The sequence below is a fragment of the Pristiophorus japonicus genome, chromosome 1, assembly GCF_044704955.1.
Source record: "Pristiophorus japonicus isolate sPriJap1 chromosome 1, sPriJap1.hap1, whole genome shotgun sequence".
NCBI classification, from domain to species: Eukaryota; Metazoa; Chordata; class Chondrichthyes; family Pristiophoridae; genus Pristiophorus; species Pristiophorus japonicus.
The window spans coordinates 14,954,475-14,975,771 of record NC_091977.1 but is presented as its reverse complement, the minus strand read 5'-3'; the positions used below and the strand labels follow the sequence as shown (position 1 = coordinate 14,975,771).

Sequence of the window (21,297 nt, the reverse complement as noted above, 5' to 3'; positions counted from 1 at the left end):
TGTCGCTGGGTCAAAATCCTGGAACTTCCTCCCTAACAACACTGTGGGAGTATCTTCACCTCAAGGACTGCAGGGGTTCAAGAAGGCAGCTCACCACCACCTTCTCCAGGGAAATTAGGGATGGGCAATAAATGCCGGCCTTGCCAGTGACACCCACATCCCAAGAACAAATAATAAAAACAAATTCTGCACCTGCAAGGTGGCTATTAAAAATGTCAACTTGGCTTAGCGAAAGTGCTCTTGCCTCCGAGTCAAAAGGTTGTGGTTCAAGCTCTATTGCAGGACTTGAAACTTCAGTAGAGTGCTGCGTTATTCGAAGTGAGAACCCACGACACTATTTCAAAGAAGAGCAGGGGAATTCTCCCCAGTGTCCTGACCAACATTTATCCTTCAACCAACATCATCAAAAACAAATTAAATAGTTATTTATCTGGTTTGCTGTTTGTGGGACCTTCTGCATACATTGTTTGCCTAGATAACAATAGTAAATGCACTTCAAAAGCAAATTCAATGGCTGTAAAGCACCTTGGGATGACCTGAGAAAGTGAAAGGCACAATATAAATGTAGGTTCTTTTATGAAAAAATCACTGGGCGTTCCTTTCCAGTTAAAATAATTGTGTTTAAACAGACAAAAGACAATGGGCAAGATTTTCCCCTAGGATCACCCATTTAACACCTGTTTTGGACAAAACCTTTGCAAGACATTTGTCATAATGAGTGTGTCCATTAGTGTGCCGAACGTAATTGCTATTCTGCATTATGTTGAGTTTGTTAATAAACAATAGAGTTAATGTAGAATGTACGACTTTGTGTTTAATTTGTAAATAGATACTGTTACTGGATAAAGTATAATTCGTATTCTCGTCAAGATCTGTATAAATCACTCTACACCTTTCATTAAAATGTATTAGCATTTCTTTGCTGCGTGGGAGTGGTGCATATAAAACTGAACAACAAATAAAGTTTACAATCACAGAATTTTACAGCACAGAAGGAGGCCACTTGGCCCATTTAGAAGTGAGGTTGAATCCCTGAGCTTCCGACTAATAGAGCCAAGGATTACAGGTAATCCACTGAGACTAAGGTTCAGGTATGATGTTGGACCAGAGCAGAGGGACCTTGACTATGAGTTTAATCAAGATTGTACCTGACGGGGTAATAAAAACAGAAAATGCTGGAATTACAGCAGGTTCCTGTCTGGTAAAGAAAAGACAATTTCAGGATTCAGCACAGTGAAGGTGCTCCATCTGAAACATGAATCCATCTTTATTACTTTCAAATGGCAATGGATCTGCTGTGCATTTCCAGTCCCTGGCCAAAGACCACTCTCAGTGCAGGAAGTGCATCAAGGAGAGAGCTGAGCACCTCGAGTCTCATCGCCGAGAGCATGCAGAAATCAAGCGCAGGCAGTGGAAAGAGCGTGCGGCAAATCTGTCCCACTGTCAACGACTATCTGTTCCACCTGTGACAGGGACTGTGGCTCTCGTATTGGACTGTTCAGCCACCTAAGGACTCATTTTAAGAGTGGAAGCAAGTCTTCCTCGATTCCGAGGGACTGCCTCTGATGGTGATTTCCAGCATCTTGTGTTTTAATTTCACATTTTTAGCATTCACAGTGATTCTATTTTTAATCCTTGCCACTGGATCAAGATCTAACTCTGTCAAGCCCGTGTGGTGGCTGGTGTGCAACGGTCACCACACGTTAAAAAAATCCACGCACAGGCATCTTCCATCCTTCAACATGTAGTTTGGGACCTGGAATAGTAGGTCCTGTGAACCCATCCCTTTTTGGTGTGGAAGCAAGTCATCCTCGATTCGAGGGACTGCCGATGATGATGATTTTATATCTATGAATGCCCCCACATGTTCAATCACGTTCTACGCCAGAGCAAGGAGGTTATGCTTTAACTGTATAAAACACTGGTTAGGCAGCAGCTGGAGTACTATGTGCAGTTCTGGTCACCACATTACAGGAAAGATGTGATTGCACTGGAAAGGGTGTAGAGGAGATTTACAAGAATATTGCCTGGACTGGAGAATTTTGGCTATGAGGAAAGATTGGAAATGCTGGGTCTGTTTTCTTTGGTACAGAGGAAGCTAAGGGGAGACCTGATTGAGGTGTATAAAATTGTGAGGGGCCTGGATAGAGTGGATAGGAAGGACCTGTTTCCCTTGGCAGAGGGATCAACAACCTGGGGACATAGATTTAAAGTAATTGGAAGAAGGTTTAGAGGAGATATGAGGGGAAATGTCTTCACCCAGAGGGTGGTGGGGATCTGGAACTCACTGCCTGAAAGGGTGGTAGAGGCAGAAACCTTCACCACATTTAAAAAGTACTTGGATGTGCACTTAAAGTGCCGTAACCTACAGGGCTACGGACCAAGAGCTGGAAAGTGGGATTAGCTCTTGGTCGGCTGGCATGGGCACAGCGGGCTAAAATGGCCTCCTTCTGTGCTGTAAATTTATATGATTTTATGAATTCTCACTGCTGATTATTATCGAGTGACGGCTGTGGGAAGTATGTGGACATGGTCAGACGTGACTGTAATGTCACTCACCCATTGTCGACTAGCTTGTCAACAATCACTGAGGGATTAGACATGGCCATTTGGGCAGGGTACGACCATCTCGCATGAAACTGTACCCTGGCAAGGAGTTGACCTCTTACAATGAAACAGAAGAACATTAAAGCCCCAGTGATCTTATGGCACAGACACAGCATGGCGATGTCAAAGACGGAAACTATAATTATAAGTAGAGATTTGAAATAATGTGACTATTTCCACTGGGACAGAGGCTGCAAAGAAATCGAATGGACTTTTTTTTAAATTACAAAGGGTTTTGATAGAGTGAACGGAGAAAGATTATTCCCTCTGTTTGAGAAGTCAGTCACGCTGGATCATCAATTTAATATTGTCACGAAGAGAGTGGGGAGAGAGGTCGTGAGCAATTTCTTTACACAGAGAGCTGTTGGATCATAGAATGTTTGGCCACAGGGAGCAGTTGAGGTAGAGACCTTTACAGCGTTTGTGAAAATTGAATCTATTTTTTTCTTTGCTTTTCAAAAATGTAAAGACTTGTGTTTATATAACGCCTTTCACGATCACCGGACATCCCAAAGCGCTTTACAGCCAATGAAGTCCTTTTGAAGTGTAGTCACTGTTGTAATGTAGGAAACGTGACAGATAATTTGTGCACAGCAAGCTCCCACAAACAACAATGTGATAATGACCAGATAATCTGTTTTTTTAGTGATGCCAAATGAAGGATAAATATTGGCCAAGGCACCGGGCATAACTCCCTGCTCTTCTTTGAAATAGTGCACTGGGATCATTTACATACACCTTAAAGAGCAGACGAGGCGTCGGTTAAATGTCTCATCCAAAAAAACAGCACCTCCGACAGTGCAGCACTCCTGCAGGACTGCGCTGGAGTGTCAGCCTCGATTTTTGTGCTCAAGTCTCTGGAGTGAACCCACAACCTTCATGACTCAGAGGTGAGGGCGCTACCTTCTCTTCTGAGCCAGGGCTAACAACTTAAAGGTACAGAACTATGGGGAGAGACTAGGGCAGTGGAATTCATTTTGGATTGCTCGAGCAATGAGCTGACAAAGACACGTGGGCTGAATGGCCTTCTGCGCTGTAAACCTTTGTGGTTCCAAGAATGGTTATTTCTTTAAGGCATACATGCACATAACTATTTCCACATTAAAGAACAAATGTTCCTGTAACTAATCACAAAGTTGCACTTCAGTTTTTGACAATTGCCACTTACTTTTGATAAGTCCAGAAAGTTGTGTTTAAGTGTTGGCAGTGTTTGCATTGCCCGGATTTCATGGATCAGCTCAGATCTTTTCCTAATTTCTTCGTTAGCCTTCTCCAAGAGCTGCTGAAGTATTTCTGCTGTTTCCTTATTCATCTCTTTGGCTGATAGAAAACATTATCATCAGGTACGGGTACTTACTAATTATCTATCAACACCGTTGTTTGGTCTTCTCAGGACAAAGCCAGCCAGGATTGCAATGTACTGTGTTAGGTCTATTAGTAAATAGATACCCTCAAAGCCTCCTTGAAAAAGTGCAACATCCCCACTGACACCTGGGAATCCCTGACCCAAGACCACTCAAAGTGGAGGGAGAAGCATTCGGGAAGGTGCCGAAAACTTCGAATTTCTTCACCAGGAGCAAGCGGAAGCTAAGCGCAAACAGCGGAAGGAGCGCACGGCAACCCAAGCATCCCACCCACCCTTCCCTCCAACCACCATCTGCCCCCACCTGTGACAGAAACTGTAGGTCCAACATTGGACTCATCAGTCACCTGAGAACTCATTAGTGCAGAAGCAAGACATCCTCAACTCCGAGGGACTGCCTAAGAAAGAGAAAAGACGAAAGGATATGCATTTATAAATACAGCTAATGTGTAAAATATGCACATATTATGGGCTAGTCTTTCCACTTTGCTGGGCAATGTACCAGCGATGTACGACGTCTCAGCATTACTGATCACTGGAACATCGTACAATTTTTTGGAGCGATTTTCCACTCAGCGATAGGCCAGCAATGTGAAATGGGCGATCCGAAATGTCAGTGATGTGACGTTCGTCCACTGAATGGCCAGCGATGTGGAAAGTAAAAGCTTCCCTAGCAACGGGTTTCTGCGCATGTGTGGGAGGTCAGGGGTCATCCACACATGCGCAGAAGGCACAGGGAGGGGTAGAGAGAGAGGAGGAAGGTAGAGACAGGGGTGAGAGGAAAGATCATTGTTCATTGTATGTTAAATTGTTTAAAATGTTTGTTCATAGTTGGCGGGGGGGGCGGTGTGGGGGGGAGGAGGAGGGTGTTTGAAAAGGATTCTGTTTGCAATAAATTTTGTTAATGATTTTAACAATTGTTGTGCATTCTCTGATAAGGTTAGTTAACTTCAGCATTTTGAATAATTTAACATCTTTTTTCTCTTGTAATAACATTACTTAAGTTAAGCATTAATGCAAATGCTGCACTACAAAGGCCAGGCCAGTGCAGGCAAGGCTAAAACGTAACTCAATGTAACTGCAACTTTTGTATAAATGTAATTGGTTAATCTAAATGTAAATGCGACGATCCCCAATGTAAGTTCATGCAAAGCGTTCATTTATCAGCTGTTGGCGCAACAGCTTTGCAGCCGCGTAACTCCCACGAGGTACTGTTCTTCTGTGGGGGCTGGCAGTGGTAGGACCATGGCTACATCGCCAGGCTGGTCCTCCCTGAGGTCCTCATCAGTCTCCTCTTCTTCCTCCTCTTGCTCCTCGCCGGGTGGCTCTTCCGTCTCCCCTCCTTCTGGAGGTGGACCTGCAACCCCATCAGGCATTTGCTGTCCTCTCCTTATTGCTGGGTTATGTATCATGCAACATATCACAATAAACTCAGCGACCTGGTCAGGGTGGTACTGTAGGCTGCCACCAGAGTGGTCCAGGCATCTGAAGGGCTGCTTTAGGACTCCAATTATCTTCTCGACGATATTCCGTGTCGCAATATGGCTTTTGTTGCAATGTTTCTCTGCTTGAGTGATGGGATTACGCAGTGAGGTCATCAGCCAGCTGGCAAGGCCATATCCCTTATCCCTCAGCATTCAACCGTGACCTTCTGGCTGATTGACAAACAGTGATAACACTCTCACGCAGGATGTGCACATCATGGATGCTGCCAGGAAATGTAGCATTAACTGTCAAAATGAGTTGGCTGTGGTCAACAACAAGCTGCACATTTAGCGAGTGGAATCCTTTTCTGTTATGAAACACCTCCGCTTTCTATAAAGGTGCTTTCAGGGCGATGTGCGTGCAGTGTATTGCTCCCTGCACTTTGCTATTCTGGAGAAACCCAAAGCCCGCCCGGTCTGTGCCTCCCTGGTCATAGGGAAGCTTATAAAATTCATTCTGTGAGCGTAAAGGGCTTCAGTCACCTGCCGAATGCAGCAGCGTGTGGCATGCTGAGAGATACGACAGATGTCGCCAGGTGAAGCCTGAAAGGATCCCGATGTGTAGAAGGCTAGTGCTGCAGTAACCTTTACATCAATGGACAGTGTGGTTCTGATGGTGCTGGAAGGCTGCAAATCCCCCTTGATGAGCTCGCAAATCTCATCGATGACCTCCTTCCGGAGGCGCAGCCTCCTAAGACACGTGTTTTCAGACAAGTTGAGATAAGATTGCTTTTCCAAGTACCTTTGTTGGCTGTATGCTCGCCTCCTCTGTCTCTGTCTATGCATTACTCTGCCATCTCTTCGATTGATCCTTTCAGACGTGTGAGCTGTCATGTATCTACTTTTGGGATCACTAGCCACTAGATGGCGTCACTGTTGGAGGCCATTCGGCTGCATGCACGTGTGTGCAGCCCAAGTATAAAAGGCCAGCCATTTTGAATATTAGTCACTTTGGGCCTTAATAAAGCAGAGCCAAGGTTATATCTCTTGGAGTTAAACAGTACTCAGTCTAACAGTTATTGCATACACAACATTTGGCGACGAGGTAACAAGAACCTTTGCAAGCAAAAATGAGCACAATTGGATTGTTGGAGCAATTTGTGGAAGGAGAAGATTGGGCAGACTTTGTGAGCCGTTTGAGCCAGTTCTTCGTGGCCAACAAAATGGAGGAGGTCGGTGACTCAGATCAGCTCCCGGCAGTGTTCCTCACGGTTTGTGGTCCATATTTCTCGCACAACGCCAACACAGAGAAACCGAATGCATTCCCTCTGGTGGACTTTGGGCACCAACAGGTTTCGCGTACGCAGTCGGGTAGGCCTGATAAGGAATCTACTCCTGCCTGTGAGTCCAACAGAGAAGACACATGAAGAATTGTGTACACTGGTACAGGACCACCTTAAGCCAGACAAAGGCATCATCATCTCGAGATAGAGATTTTATACACACGTTCACTCAGAGGGCCAGAATGTGGCGGAATTGGTTGCCGACCTGAGAAATCTAGCGGGAGCGTGTATGTTTGGGGCTGTGTTGGCAGACATGCTGCGGGACGTCTTTGTAATCGGCATCAACCACAGGGTGATCCTGCGGTGGAGACGTTGGACTTGAACAGGGCCATCACTATCGCTCAGTCATGCATGACGACGGATAGAAGTCTAAAGCAGATATCAATGAAAAATCAAAACTCGGCAAGTACTGTAAATATGATTGATTCGGCGTTCGGCAGAGCAGCACAGAGCAGGGCGTACCCGATTGCGTACGCGAAACCTGTGGCTGCCCAAAGTCCACCAGTGGGAATGCATCCGATTTCTCCATGTTGGCGTTGTGGGGGAAATCACCGGCACCAGCAGTGCCGATTTAAGCAATATAGTTGCAAAGGCTGTCTGAGAGTGGGGCATCTCCAGCACAAGTGTCCGCAGATGAGCAAGCGTGCTGCAACACACCACATGGAGGATGATGGTCAGACTAGCGGGGATCCGGATATGCAATATGAGATACCAGAGGAGGAAGTGTATGGACTGTACTCATTCCTAACTAAGAGCAAACCGATAATGAACAACGTGAAATTTAATGGGGTGTCGGTATCGATGGAACTGGACACTGGAGCGAGTCAATCAATAATGAGCCAGAGGGCATTCGACAAGCTATGGGATATTAAGGCTGTGAGGCCCAGGCTGTGTCCAGTTAATGCCAAGTTATGCACATACACCAAAGAACTCATAACGGTGATTAGCAGTGCCACAATTAAAGTGTTGTATGACGGTGTGGTTCACGGGTTACCGCTATAGAATGTCCCAGACAATGGCCCAACGCTGTTCGGCAGGAACTGGCTTGAAAAAATCAGATGTGACTGGAACGACATCAAGGCATTGTCGTCGGAGGAAGATATATGTGCCCAAGTACTGAGCAAGTTCCGCTTGCTGTTTGAACCAGGCATTAGCAACTTCACGGGAGCCAAGGTGCAGATCCATGTGCACTTGGATGCACGACCAGTCCATCATAAAGCTCGGGCAGTACAGTATATGATGAGGGATAAGGTCAAAATCGAACTGGACAGACTCCAGCGTAAAGGGATCGTATCACCGGTTGAATTTAAAGAATGGGCCAGCCCCATTGTTCCTGTGCTGAAAATGATGGCACAGTCAGAATCTGTGGAGACTACAAGGCTACGATCAATAGAGTTTTGAAACAGGATCAGTACCCGTTACCGAAGGCTGATGACTTGTTTGCAACGCTAACCGGGGGGAAGTCGTTCACCAAACTGGACTTGATGTCGGCCTACATGATACAGGAGCTTGTCGAGACGTCGAAGAGACTTACGTGCATTAACACGCAAAAAGTACTGTTTATTTATCACAGGTGCCCTTTTGGAATTCGCTCGGCTGCAGCAATATTTCAGAGGAACATGGAGGGTCTACTGAAGTCCATTCCCACACCGTCGTGTTCCAAGATGACATCCTGATCACAGGTCGTGACTCTGAGGAACATCTGAACAATCTGGAAGAGGTTCTACATCGTCTGGACAATGTCGATGTAGAACCTCTTCCAGATGCTACTGAATCTGGATCTTGGACCATGGTTTTGACAGCCACGACCACAGACTCAGCGGCGATTCCGCTGGTGCTTTGCTGAGCTGACATTCCCAGTGAAGATGATCTAATCAAGATGTTTAAAATGATAAAGGGTTTGATAGAGTCGATATAGAGAAATTATTTTCTCAGAGAATTTAATGTAAGTTAGATTTAGGACATTCAGGTGTGAAATCGGGGACTACATTTTCACACCAAGGAAGGTAGTGGAAATCTGGAATTCTCTTCCCGCAAAATTCATCATCATCATCATAGGCAGTCCCTCGGAATCGAGGAAGACTTGCTTCCACTCCTGAAGTGAGTTCTTTGGTGGCTGAACAGTCCAATATGAGAGCCACAGACTGTCACAGGTGGAATAGATAGTCGTTGAGGGAAGGGGTGGGTGGGACAGGTTTGCCGCGCGCTCTTTCCACTGCCTACACTTGATTTCTACATGCTATCGGCATTGAGACTCGAGGTGCTCAGCACCCTGTCGGATGCACTTTCTCCACTTAGAGCAGTCTTGGGCCAGGGACTCCCAGGTGTCAGTGGGGATGTTGCAATTTATCAGGGAGGCTTTGAGGATGTCCCTGTAACGTTTCCGCTGCCCACCTTTGGCTCGTTTGCATGAAGGAGCTCCGAGTAGAGCGCTTGCTTTGTGCTGGGGGTCAACTGAAATATTCAAGACTGAGATCAATAGATTGTTGTTGGGTAATGTAATCTGGATCAAAGGCTGGAAAATGGAGTTGAGGTACAGATGCCGGGGGGTGGCACGCTCTTGGGATGGGGGTTGGGCTGTTTGGGGCTGGGATTGGGAGAGACTTCTTCACTCGGGGAGTTGTTGGCCTGTGGGGTTCCCTGCCGCGGAGAGTTGCTGATGCCAGTTCATTGGAAGTATTCGGGAGGGAGTTGGATGTGGTCCTTGCGGCTGGCGGTGGGGGGGGGGGTTGTGGGGTGTGTGGAGGGGGCGTGGGGGGGAGGTGCTGGGGTGGGTGATCAGCCACGATCTTGTTGAATGGCGGTGCAGGCTCGAAGGGCCGAATGGCCTACTCCTGCACCTATTTTCTATGTTTCTATGTTTCTAGATCAGGCATCATGTAATTGAATGGCGGAAGAGCCTCAGGAAAGGCTCCTGATCAAATCACCCTTCAGTCTCGGGTTGAACCGGACTGTTTGCATCCTATTTTGCATCCTTGGACTTAGCCTCCTATTCAACACCGTGCTGAGCCTCCAACCACATATCCATCTCTCCATCACAAAGACCGTCTACCTCCATCTCTGTAATAGCCCCCCACTCCTGCCGAATTGGAGAGATCCACTCATGGAGTTGCGGGAAAGATGGCCGCAGGTTTGGGAGACAACAACACATTCAAAGACTTAGGAGAGGAAGTGGAGGTTGGAGATGGGGTGGTTGGAGATGGGGTAGTATTTTGCAAGGACATAGGGGATGAGGGTAGTTTTTTTTTTAGGAGGGTTGCCGACAGCGGTTTTGGAAAAGAGGAACAGTACCTGAGGAAAGAAAACTAAAACTAATATTAATTACATATTTATAATTGTAGTGTATGAATAAAGAGTCTGACCAGATACTGTAAGCTCAGAATAAAGTGTGACCTTAGTCTTTTATTGCAAGTTTCCAGAGTCCTCTCCAGCCTATGAGGCCTCCTTAAGTACAGGTGCTCCCAAGGGATTGTGGAATCCCTTGGGACTCCAGGGGATGAGCCCTCTGGTGGTTAAACAAGGTATTTACAGGTTTACATCTATAACAATAATGTACTGTAATATCGATGCTTATATAGAAGCTAAGGAAATGTCTCCGGATTCTCATTGCGCAGTGAGATGTGTGTAATTCTGTTGATTGAAAAATGTAGAACTTGTGCGAGTCACGGTGAAGTAAGGCTCAGTTTTGTGGGGGGAGGGTTCATCATCATCATAGGCAGTCCTTCGAATCGAGGATGACTTGCTTCCACATCAAGAAGTTCACAGGTGTTTCAATGAAGGAACTAAAATTCCAGGTCCCGAATTAAATCTTGAAGGGTGGAAGATACCTGTGCGTGGTTTTTTTAACGTGTGGGGGGAGGGGGGGGGAGGGGTACAGAGTGGTCAGACACAAGTTCACGGTACCGACAACTTACCTATTGAGATCTTGATCTCACTGGTGCTGCCATAAGCAAGCAGTAAGCAGAGTTCACCCGCTTTCTTACAGGGAGCAAGGGAGGCCTCATTGAGCCAGGTTTTATAGCAATTCCAGTCTGGGTGAAAATGTCAACCTGGAATGCTCATAGTGCAGGGGGACCCACATAAGGAGAAGGAGAGAAAATTGCTTAAGCAACAAAGCTATGTAACTCAAAAGATTCATCTTACTGTTTTATTTCCTATCTTCATTTCCTGCAGGACTGCAATCAGACACTAGATGTCATGTTTTATTGCTGCCCATTCTAGATTTAGAACAGAATAACTGCAGCAAAGGACATTCATCTATTCTGATTTTTATGTTGCCACCTACAGCAAATCACCCATTACTATTTCTTAACCTTGACACTGCCATCATTTAGAGCTCCCTCGTCCATTGATGACATAACTTCAGCATTGAGTCAGTATAGGTTCTGTACTGGGCTGTCGGACAGTCCGAGGCTGACCGAAATAAAGGTATCAATCCCAGACGGGATCAGTTACCTTGAAGATCATTAGGGGTGATCTAATTGAGATATTTTAAGATGATTAATGGATTCGGTTGGATAGTTAGAGAAACAATTTCCTCTAGTGGGGTGAGTCCAAAACAAGGGGGCCGGGCTGTTCAACTCGCTACTGCATGGAGTAATTGAGGTGCCTAGTATAGATGCATTTAAGGGAAAGCTAGATAATCAGGAGGGAGAAAGGGGTAGAAGAATATGCAATATATTGATAGGGTTAGATGAGAGGGGTGGGAGGAGGATTGTGTAGAGCATAAACACCGGCATAGACCAGTTGGGCTGAATGGCTTGTTTCTGCGCTGTAAATTCGAAGTAATTCCATGACACACATATAAAAATGCCTTGCATAAAGAACCTGGAAAGGCAGTATGGATTTTAAAAAGGAGAGAGAGAATGATGCATAGCATTCCACACCGTGAATTATATTTACTCCACATACCCATCTTCTGCTTATATTCCTGCATATTCAATTTTTGTTGCTTTATGTCACCTCGCCCTTTTATCATCCGTTCCACCCGCTCTTTCATCTCCTTCTCTTCCTGACGTCGTTTCTCTGTATATTTCTGCATTAATTCTGCTGCCTGAAATGAAAGATATTTAAGATATAAAAAGTCCTGTATTCTTTGAGGAGTACAGTGTTAGTATTTTCCTAATAATTAGGAGCAGAAGTAGGCCTTTCAATCCCTCAAGCCTGCTCTGCCATTCAATGAGATCATGGCTGATCTTCTACCTCAACTCCACTTTTCCCACCCAATCTCCATACATCTCAATTCCCCTAGAGTCCAAAAATCTATCTAGCTCAGTCTTGAATATACTCAGCGACTCAGCATCCACAGCCCTTTTGGGCAGAGAATTCCAAAGATTCACCACCCTCTAACTGAAGAAATTCTTCATCATCTCAGTCTTAAATGGCTGACCCCTTATCTTGAGACTGTGACCCCTGGTTCTGGGCTCTTCAGCCTGGGGAAACATCCTCTCAGCATCTGCCCTGTCAATTCCCCTCATAATCTTGATTGGTTTTATTGACACTTAAATGACTGGATTTTTTACATTCTTCCTTGGATTATAGACAGGTCCAGTAAAATGGCAGTCTCTTTGTGCTGGTCATTTCTTAAAAAATATTAGTTCATGCATAATGATACTGAAGCAGACCCTAATATTACAGTTAGAAATGAGAAGACTAGTTTTATTATGTTAACCTTGCACAATAAAAATCAATTTTAAATAAGAACTAAAAAAAATAATGCATTACTCCCACCCCATCTTCCTTTTCCTCCTTTATATTCTGCACTGCTCTATTCTCTCCACTACTTTTAATGAGATTTATTTTGACTTTGGTGCCATCTAAAGTATCTTCTATATTTACTTTTATTTAATCTCCCACTGTGTCCCAAATCCCATTGTTCAATCACAGAAATTGTTCTCGAATTGGTTGAAAGCATTTTCTTTCAGCCAATTGCAGTCTCAAAATCCAGGTCAGAAGTGTGACTGGGCTAATCACAGAAATTTCAGCATAGGAGGAGGCCATTTGGCCCATTGTGTCTGTGCCAATTTATGATGCAATTACTCAGTGTCAAATAGAAGTTTCCCATCACGGTATGAATTATCTCAGCCATGGTGTCAGTTATTAAGTCACATCCACAGTGCAGTCAGATTGTTTGTATTTCTTTACCTAAGTTTGTGTGCAAGTATTCCTTCTGCCTTGGAGAGAATGTTCTTTGATCTCCTCCAGCTAATCCACAGTCCTATCTGAGTCCCATAGTTTAACAGCTAAGGCTGGTGCCAGGTAACGTCCTATAGAAAGTATCTAGGATAGTCTTACCATAACAACTATAAAAATTTACAGCTCAGGGCAACTAATTCAGCCCATCATGTCAATCCCTGCTCTCGCGAGAGCTGTCCATAATAAAATCCTACTGCCCTGCTCTCCCTGTCTACATTCCCCTTAAATACATCTATACTATTCACATCAACCACTCCTGTGGTAGCGAGTTCCACATTCTCACCATTCTTTGGGGAAAGAAGTTTCTTCTAAATTCCCTATTTGATTTCTTGGTGACTATCTTATATTGATGGCCTCTAGTTTTGCTCTTCCCCACAAGTGGAAACACACTCTCTCTCTCTCCCTCTCTCTCTCTGTCTAGTCTATCAAAGCCTTTCATAATTTTAAAGGTCACCCTTCAACCTTCTCTTTTCAAGAGAGTTGGCCATGTACACCGTGAAATCATAGGCATGCTGGCCTTAATTTTCTGTCAGCCTTGTAAAGTTACCCTCCCCCCCCCCCCGACATTGTCCCAGTGTGACATTTTTCCCAATTTCCCACACCAGCCACTTTTCGGCCTCTCTAACCAATTTTGCGCCCAAGCCCACTTGGAACATGGATTAATACTGCTCCAATCCATTTCACATGGGATCCTTAAAGCTAGTGGACAAAGCAGGCTTTCATTTTTCTCATTAGTCGGTGCTGGATTCAAACTTGGGTCCCAGAGGTGAAACATCAGTGCCTGATCCACTAAACCACCCAGTATTCAAAACACTGAGGCATTCCCCATTACAGAAGGTTCTCGTGAAAGAACAGACCCTTATGATTACCATAATATTTATACAAGGCGTGAATAACATAATCTAATAAACATCGACGCAACGGAATGACTCAGTACCTCCTCTTTCTGCTGGGCTGTTTTCCTCTTGTTCTCCTCAATTCTCGCCTGCCGTGCCAGTATTGCGTCCTCGAAAAAGATTTTTCCTTCAAGACGACGCCGTTCTGCATCTGCCAGCTGTTGCTCCATAAGCTGCTCATCCTTCTGCCTCTGCCATTCCTCATACTTGGAGGGATCGTGACCTCCTTCTATTAGATGATCAATTCTGCAATGGCCATAACAGAAGATCTTGTTATGGTTTTGATGGTCATAAGAAAAATAAGAAATAGGAGCAGGAGTAGGCTATTTGGCCCTTCTATCTGGGCCCCATGGTTTAACCACCAAAGCTGGCGTCGACTATCCTACTTCAAGGAAGTCTTATTGTAGAACTACAGACATTTACAGTTACATTCATCACGCTTATTTTACTATTTCCAAACCTAGCTCGTTAAAGGGGATGCGGGGTAATGAAGCCAATTTTCCACATTGCCGATTTTTGCCGCAGTTGTAGTAGAGGTACGTCCAATTTTTTTAGTGGCCACTGCGGCAAAAAAAAAGTTGCAAGTTTCGCCGGAATACACTTTCATTTTGGAGCAGCGCAGATTGTCCTTAACCTCTATGGGTAGAGCTGAAGGTATGCGCTGAAAAATTGAGGTTGCCAGGGTAACGAGGGACACACTGAAGGGCTGAGGCTGCAAAGTGAAACATACAAGATGCAGCAAGACATAAGCAATTGTAGAGCCCCAGTGCCGCTGCTATCCCGGGCCTAATGGCCTCCACCCCCAGTACTGCCGGTATCCCAGGCCGAATGGCCCCCGCCCCCCCCCCGTGCCGCTGCTATCCCAGGCCGAATGGCCCACCCCAGCTGCTATCCCAGGCCGAATGGCCCCGCCCCAGCTGCTATCCCAGGCCGAATGCCCCCCGGCGCCGCTGCTATCCCAGGCCGAATGGCCCCTGCCCCCGGTGCCGATGCTATCCCAGGCCGAATGGCCCCGCGCCCCCCCCGTGTCGCTGCTATCCCAGGCTGAATGGCCTCCGCTGCTATCCCAGGCCGAACGGCCCCCGCTGCTATCCCAGGCCGAATGGCCCCCGCCCCCGCTGCCATCCCAGGCCGAATGCCCCCCCCCCCCCCGCTGCTATCCCAGGCCGAATGGCCCCCGGCCACAGCTGTTATCCCAGGCCGAATGGCCCCCGGTGCCGCTGCTATCTCAGGCCGAATGGCCCCCGCTGCTATCCCAGGCCGAATGGCCCCCGCCCCTGCTATCCCAGGCCTAATGCCGCCCCCCGCTGCTATCCCAGGCCGAATGGGCTCCGCTGCCGCTGCTATCCCAGGCCTAATGCCGTCCCCCCTGCTGCTATCCCAGGCCGAATGGCCCCCGCTGCCGCTGCTATCCCAGGCCAAATGGCCCCGCCCCTGCTATCCCAGGCCGAATGGCCCCCGCCCCTGATGCCGCTGCTATCCCAGGCCTAATGCCGCCGCACCCCGCCCCCCCCCCCCCCCCCCCCCGCCGAATAGCCACCAGTCCCCGTAGCCCTGCAAATATTTTTCCTCCAGATACTTATCTAATTCCCTTTTGAAAGCCACGATCGAATTTGCCTCCAACAGCCTTTCAGGCAGCCCATTTCAGATCTTAACCACTCGCTGTGTAAAAAAGATTTTCCTCATGTCGCCTTTGGATCTTCTGCCAATCACCTTAAGGGCCCAAGTTTCGGCCTCAGTTGCTCCTGATTTTTTGGAGCAACTGGTGTAGAACGGAGTATCTTAGAAATTCAAATTCTCAGCATTTAGTTTGCTCTAGTTCTAGTCAGTTAGAACATTTTCACTTTGGAACAGAATTTTTTTTTCCAAAGGGGACGTGTCCGGCCACTTAAGCCTGTTTTCAAAATTTCGTCAGTGAAAACTTACTCCAAACTAACTTAGAATGGAGTAAGTGAAGATTTTTGTATGCTCGAAAAAACCTTGTCTACACTTTAGAAAATCAGGCGTAGGTTACAAATCAAGCGTAGGGAATGGGGGGGGGGAGTTTAAAGGAAAGTTTACAAACATTAAACACCAGTTTTACAAATAAAGAGCCATCATCAATAATAAATGATAAATACATCAATAAATCAACCAATAAATCAATCAAAAAAAATTAATAAGAAATATATATATTTTTAAAATCAATAAATAAAACATTTTCTACTTACCGACTGCAGCACCGGGAGCCCTCCAACAGCGTGCTGGGATGCCCCCCAGTGTGTCTCTGTCAGTGTCTCTATCTCCCTGTCTGTCTGTGTGTCTCTCACTCTCTGTCTGTCAGTGTTTTGTGTTTCTGACAGCGAGGGGAGGGGGAGGAGGGGGGTAGAGGGAGAGAGAGGGGGCCGGGGAGGGGAGGGGAGGGAAGGGGGAGCGATGGGGAGGGAGGGAAGGGGGAGGGATGGGGGTGGGAAGGGGGAGAGAAGGTGGGGGAGAGGAGAAGGGGAAAGGGGGGGAGAGGAGAAGGGGAAAGGGGGGAGAGGAGAAGGGGAAAGGGGGGCAAGAGGAGAAGGGGAAAGGGGGGAGAAAGGAGAAGGGGGGAAAGGAGAAGGGGGAAAGGAGAAGGGGGGAAAGGAGAAGAGGAGGGGGAAAGGAGAAGGGGGAAGGTGCTGAACGGGCTGGGCCCGTCCCCAGTACCAGATCTACAGGTAGGTAGTTGGCGTTGGGTCGGGTCGGGTCCGGGGTCGGGAGCGCGGGTCGGGTCGGGGGGGCGGAGAGGGGTCGGTTTGGTTCGGGCCGGAGGGAGAGGGAGGTCAGGTCGGGTGGGGGAGCGCGGTCGGCTTGGGTAGGGTCGGGTCGGGTCCGGGTGTGGGGGGGGAGTGTCGGGAGCACGGGTCGGGTTGGGGGGGGTGGTGGGAGGGAGGTCGGTTCGGTTCAGGTCGGGGGGGAGGGAGGTAGGGAGAGGGAGGTCAGATCGGGGGGTGGGTGGGGGGGGGGAGCGCGGGTCGGGTCCGGGGGGGGGGGGGGAGCGGGAGTCGAGTCGAGTCGGGTCGGGAGGAAGTACGAGCTGGGAGTGGGAGGCAGCCTTATGCACGCAGTCCCAGTGAGGCCATTCGGCCAGGGCTAGAGGCTGCGTGCTTCGGGCCCCTCCCACACAGTTTTGGGCACCTGGAGCTACTGCACTTGCGTGCCCACTGTAGCGCGCATGTGCAGAGGTCCCGGCACTGTTTTCAGCGCAGGGACCTAGCTCCGCCTCCAACTGCTCGTGCTGGAGGACCAGCAGGGAGCCGGAGAATCTGTAAGTTTTTTTTAGGCGCTCTTTGTGGCGCGAAAAATGGGCGTCCAGGTCGGGGCTGCGCCGTTCTAGGCCCGGCCTGAAACTTGGGCCCATTATCTGTATCCTCTGGTTCTCGACCCTTCCGCCAATTGGAACAATTTCTCACGATCTACTCTGTCTAAACCACCTCATGATTTTGAACACCTCTATCAAAGCTCCTCTCGATCTTCTCTGCTCTAAGGAGAACAACTCCAGTTTCTCCATTCTATCCACATAACTGAAGTCCCTCATCCCTGGAATCATTCTCGTAAATCTTTTCTGCACCCTCTTTTAAGGCCTTCACATTCTTCCTAAAGTGCCCAGAATTGGACTCCAGTTTTATAAAGGTTCATCATAATTTCCTTGCTTTTGTACTCCATGCCTCCATTTATAAAGTCTAGGATTCCGTACGCTTTTTTAACCACTTTCTCAACTGCCCTGCCACCTTCAACGATTTGTGCACATATACCACCAGATCTCCCTGTTCCTGCATCCTCCTTACAATTGTACCCTTTAGTTTATATTGCCTCTCCTCGTTCTTCCTGCCAAAATGCATCACTTCAGACTTTTCTGAGTTAAACTTCATCTGCCACATATCCGTCCATTCCACCAGCCTGTTCAAGTCCTCTTGAAGTGTAACCCTATCCACCTCACTGCTCACGATACTTGCAAGTTTTGTGTTATCTGCAATTTTGAAATAGTACCCTGAATACCTAAATCCAAATCATTAATATATATCAAGAAAAGCAGTGATCCTACTACCGACCCCTGAGGAACACCACTGTATACTTCCTCCAGTTCGAAATATAAAATGTTCATCACTGCTCTCTGTTTCCTGTCACTTAGCCAATTTTGTATCCATGCTGCCACTATCCCATTTATTCCATGGCCTTCAACTTTGCTGGCAAGCCTATTATGTGACACATTATCAAACGCTTTTTGGAAGTCCATATACACCACATCAACTGCATTGCCTTCATCAACCCTTTCTGCTGGTGCACTGGAGGCAGTGTTGAACCTCATCAAAAAATGTAATCAAGTTAGTTAAACACGATTTGCCATTAACAAATCCGTGTCTGCTTTCCTTAATCAATCCTGTTGTGGATCTGTAAAGCATGCACTCCCATGTTCCGCCATCCCCTGAAGTCCCAAGGGATCCCAGCATCCTTTGAGAGCACTGTATATAAGCCGGCCCCTAAGGCCTATTACTCACTCTGGTGTGTCTTAATAAAGACTGAGGTCACTGTTACTTTAACCTCTCTGTGTGCAGTCTCATCTGTGTTAGGAGCACAACAACTGGCGACGAGTATACGAATCCAACGCAAAGATGCAGCAAACTGTGGGAATCCTGGAGAAGTTCTCGGGAGGGTGAGGACTGGGAAGCCGATGTCGAATGGCTAGACCAGTATTTTGTAGCCAACGAGCTGGATGGAGAAGGACCGACCTACAGCCTCATGAAGAATCTTCTGGCTCCGTTGAAACCCACAGATAAGTCGTATGAGGAGCTGTGTACATTGGTTCGGGAGCATCTTAACCTGAGGGAGAGCGTGCTGATGGCGAGGTATCGGTTCTATACATTCCAGCGATCTGAAGGTCAGGAAGTGGCGAGCTACGTCGCCGAGCTAAGGCGACTTGCAGGACAATGTGAGTTTGATGGCTACCTGGAGCAAATGCTCAGAGACTTTTCTGTACTGGGCATTGGTCACAAGACCATCCTACGAAAACTTTTGACTGTAGAGACACCGACCCTCAGTAAGGCCATTGCGATAGCACAGGCGTTTATGTCCACCAGTGATTACACCAAACAAATCTCTCAGCACACAAGTGCTAGCAATGTTCATAAATTAACTGGAACAGTGTTTGCGAGCAGAAATATACAGGGCAGAAACCACGAGTCTGTAACTGCCAGCAGGCCTCAGGTGACCCAGGTGACTCCGAGTCCCCAACAGAGGATGAATGCAAGGCAATTAGACATACACATAGAAAATCGGTATAGTACGCTCTTCTAGCCTGCACCGCCATTCAATGAGTTCATGGCTGAACATGCAACTTCAGTACCCCATTCCTGCTTTCTCGCCATACCCCTTGATCCCCCGAGTAGTAAGGACTACATCGAACTCCTTTTTGAATATATTTAGTGAATTGGCCTCAACAACATTCTGTGGGAGAGAATTCCACAGGTTCACCAGTCTCTGGGTGAAGAAGGTTCTCCTCATCTCGGTCCTAAATGGCTTACCCCTTATCCTTAGACTGTGACCCCTGGTTCTGGACTTCCCCAACATTGGGAACATTCTTCCTGAATCTAACCTGTCTAAACCCGTCAGAATTTTAAACGTTTCTATGAAATCACCTCTCATTCTTCTGAATTCTAGTGAATACAAGCCCAGTTGATCCAGTCTTTCTTGATATGTCAGTCCCGCCATCCCAGGAATCAGTCTGGTGAACCTTCGCTGCACTCCCTCAATAGCAAGAATGTCCTTTCTCAAGTTAGGAGACCAAAACTGTATACAATACTCCAGGTGTGGCCTCACCAAGGCCATGTACAACTGTAGTAACACCTCCCTGCCCCTGTACTCAAATCCCCTCGCTATGAAGGCCAACATGCCATTTGCTTTCTTAACCGCCTGCTGTACCTGCATGCCAACCTTCAATGACTGATATACCATGACACCTTTTTGCATATATTTAGTGAATTGGCCTCAACAACATTCTGTGGGAGAGAATTCCACAGGTTCACCAGTCTCTGGGTGAAGAAGGTTCTCGTTGCACCTCCCCTTTTCCTAATCTGTCACCATTCAAATAATAGTCTGTCTCTCTGTTTTTACCACCAAAGTGAATAACCTCACATTTATCCACATTATACTTCATCTGCCATGCATTTGCCCACTCACCTAACCTATCCAAGTCACTCTGCAGCCTCATAGCATCCTCCTCGCAGCTCACACTGCCACCCAACTTAGTGCCGTCCGCAAATTTGGAGATACTACATTTAATCCCCTCGTCTAAATCATTAATGTACAGTGTAAACAGCTGGGGCCCCAGCACAGAACCTTGCAGTACCCCACTCGTCACTGCCTGCCATTCTGAAAAGTATCCATTTACTCCTACTCTTTGCTTCCTGTCTGAAAACCAATTCTCAATCCATGTCAGCACACTACCCCCAATCCCACGTGCTTTAATTTTGCACATTAATCTCTTGTGTGGGACCTTGTCGAAAGCCTTCTGAAAGTCCAAATACACCACATCAACTGGTTCTTCCTTGTCCACTCTACTGAAAACATCCTCAAAAAATTCCAGAAGATTTGTTAAGCATGATTTCCCTTTCACAAATTCATGCTGACTTGGACCTATCATGTCACCTCTTTCCAAATGCACTGCTATGACATCCTTAATAATTGATTCCATCATTTTACCCACTACCGATGTCAGACTGACCGGTCTATAATTCCCTGTTTTCTCTCTCCCTACTTTTTTTAAAAAGTGGGTTTACATTGGCTACCCTCCACTCCATAGGAACTGATCCAGAGTCTATGGAATGTTGAAAAATGACTGTCAATGCATCCGCTATTTCCAAGGCCACCTTGATGCTAGTTGATTGGATATATTTAAGAGGGTGTTAGATCTGGCCCTTACGGCCAAGATGATCAAGGGGTATGGAGAGAAAGCAGGAAAGGGGTACTAAAGTGAATGATCAGCCATGATCCTATTGAATGGTGGTGTCAGCTCGAAGGGCCGAATGGCCTACTCCTGCACCTATTTTCTATGTTTCTATGTTTTTTCTATGTTTCCTTAAGTACTCTGTGATGCAGTCCATCAGGCCCTGGGGATTTATCGGCCTTCAATCCCATCAATTTTCCCAACACAATTTCCCGACTAATAAGGATTTCCCTCAGTTCCTCCTTCTTACTAGACTCTCTGACCCCTTTTATATCCGGAAGGTTGTTTGTGTCCTCCTTAGTGAATACTGAACCAAAGTACTTGTTCAATTGCTCGCAGGAGAAGGGTCCACAGCCAGCTAGGGAATAGAAGACCAGCAGGAAGAGTAGTGCAAGGAAGGTAGTGCAGGGGTCCCCTGCGGTCATCCCCCTGCAAAACAAATACACTGCTTTGAGTACTGTCGAGGGGGATGACTCATCAGGGGAAGGCAGCAGCAGCCAAGTTCATGGCACCGTGG

At 47.0% G+C, this 21,297-nt stretch overlaps 1 protein-coding gene across 2 annotated transcripts in view; it reads right to left on the bottom strand.

Annotated features, from left to right (window-relative positions):
- Positions 1–21,297, bottom strand: part of cfap99 (cilia and flagella associated protein 99) — a 392,086-nt gene that overhangs the window by 43,712 nt on the left and 327,077 nt on the right. For both annotated transcript variants that reach the window (XM_070894010.1, XM_070893926.1), the window contains 3 exons: positions 13,870–14,074; positions 11,649–11,790; positions 3,776–3,927 (listed from right to left, as the gene is read on the bottom strand). In XM_070894010.1, coding sequence (XP_070750111.1) covers positions 3,776–3,927; positions 11,649–11,790; positions 13,870–14,074 — 499 coding nt within the window. The remainder of the gene's footprint in view (positions 1–3,775; positions 3,928–11,648; positions 11,791–13,869; positions 14,075–21,297) is intronic.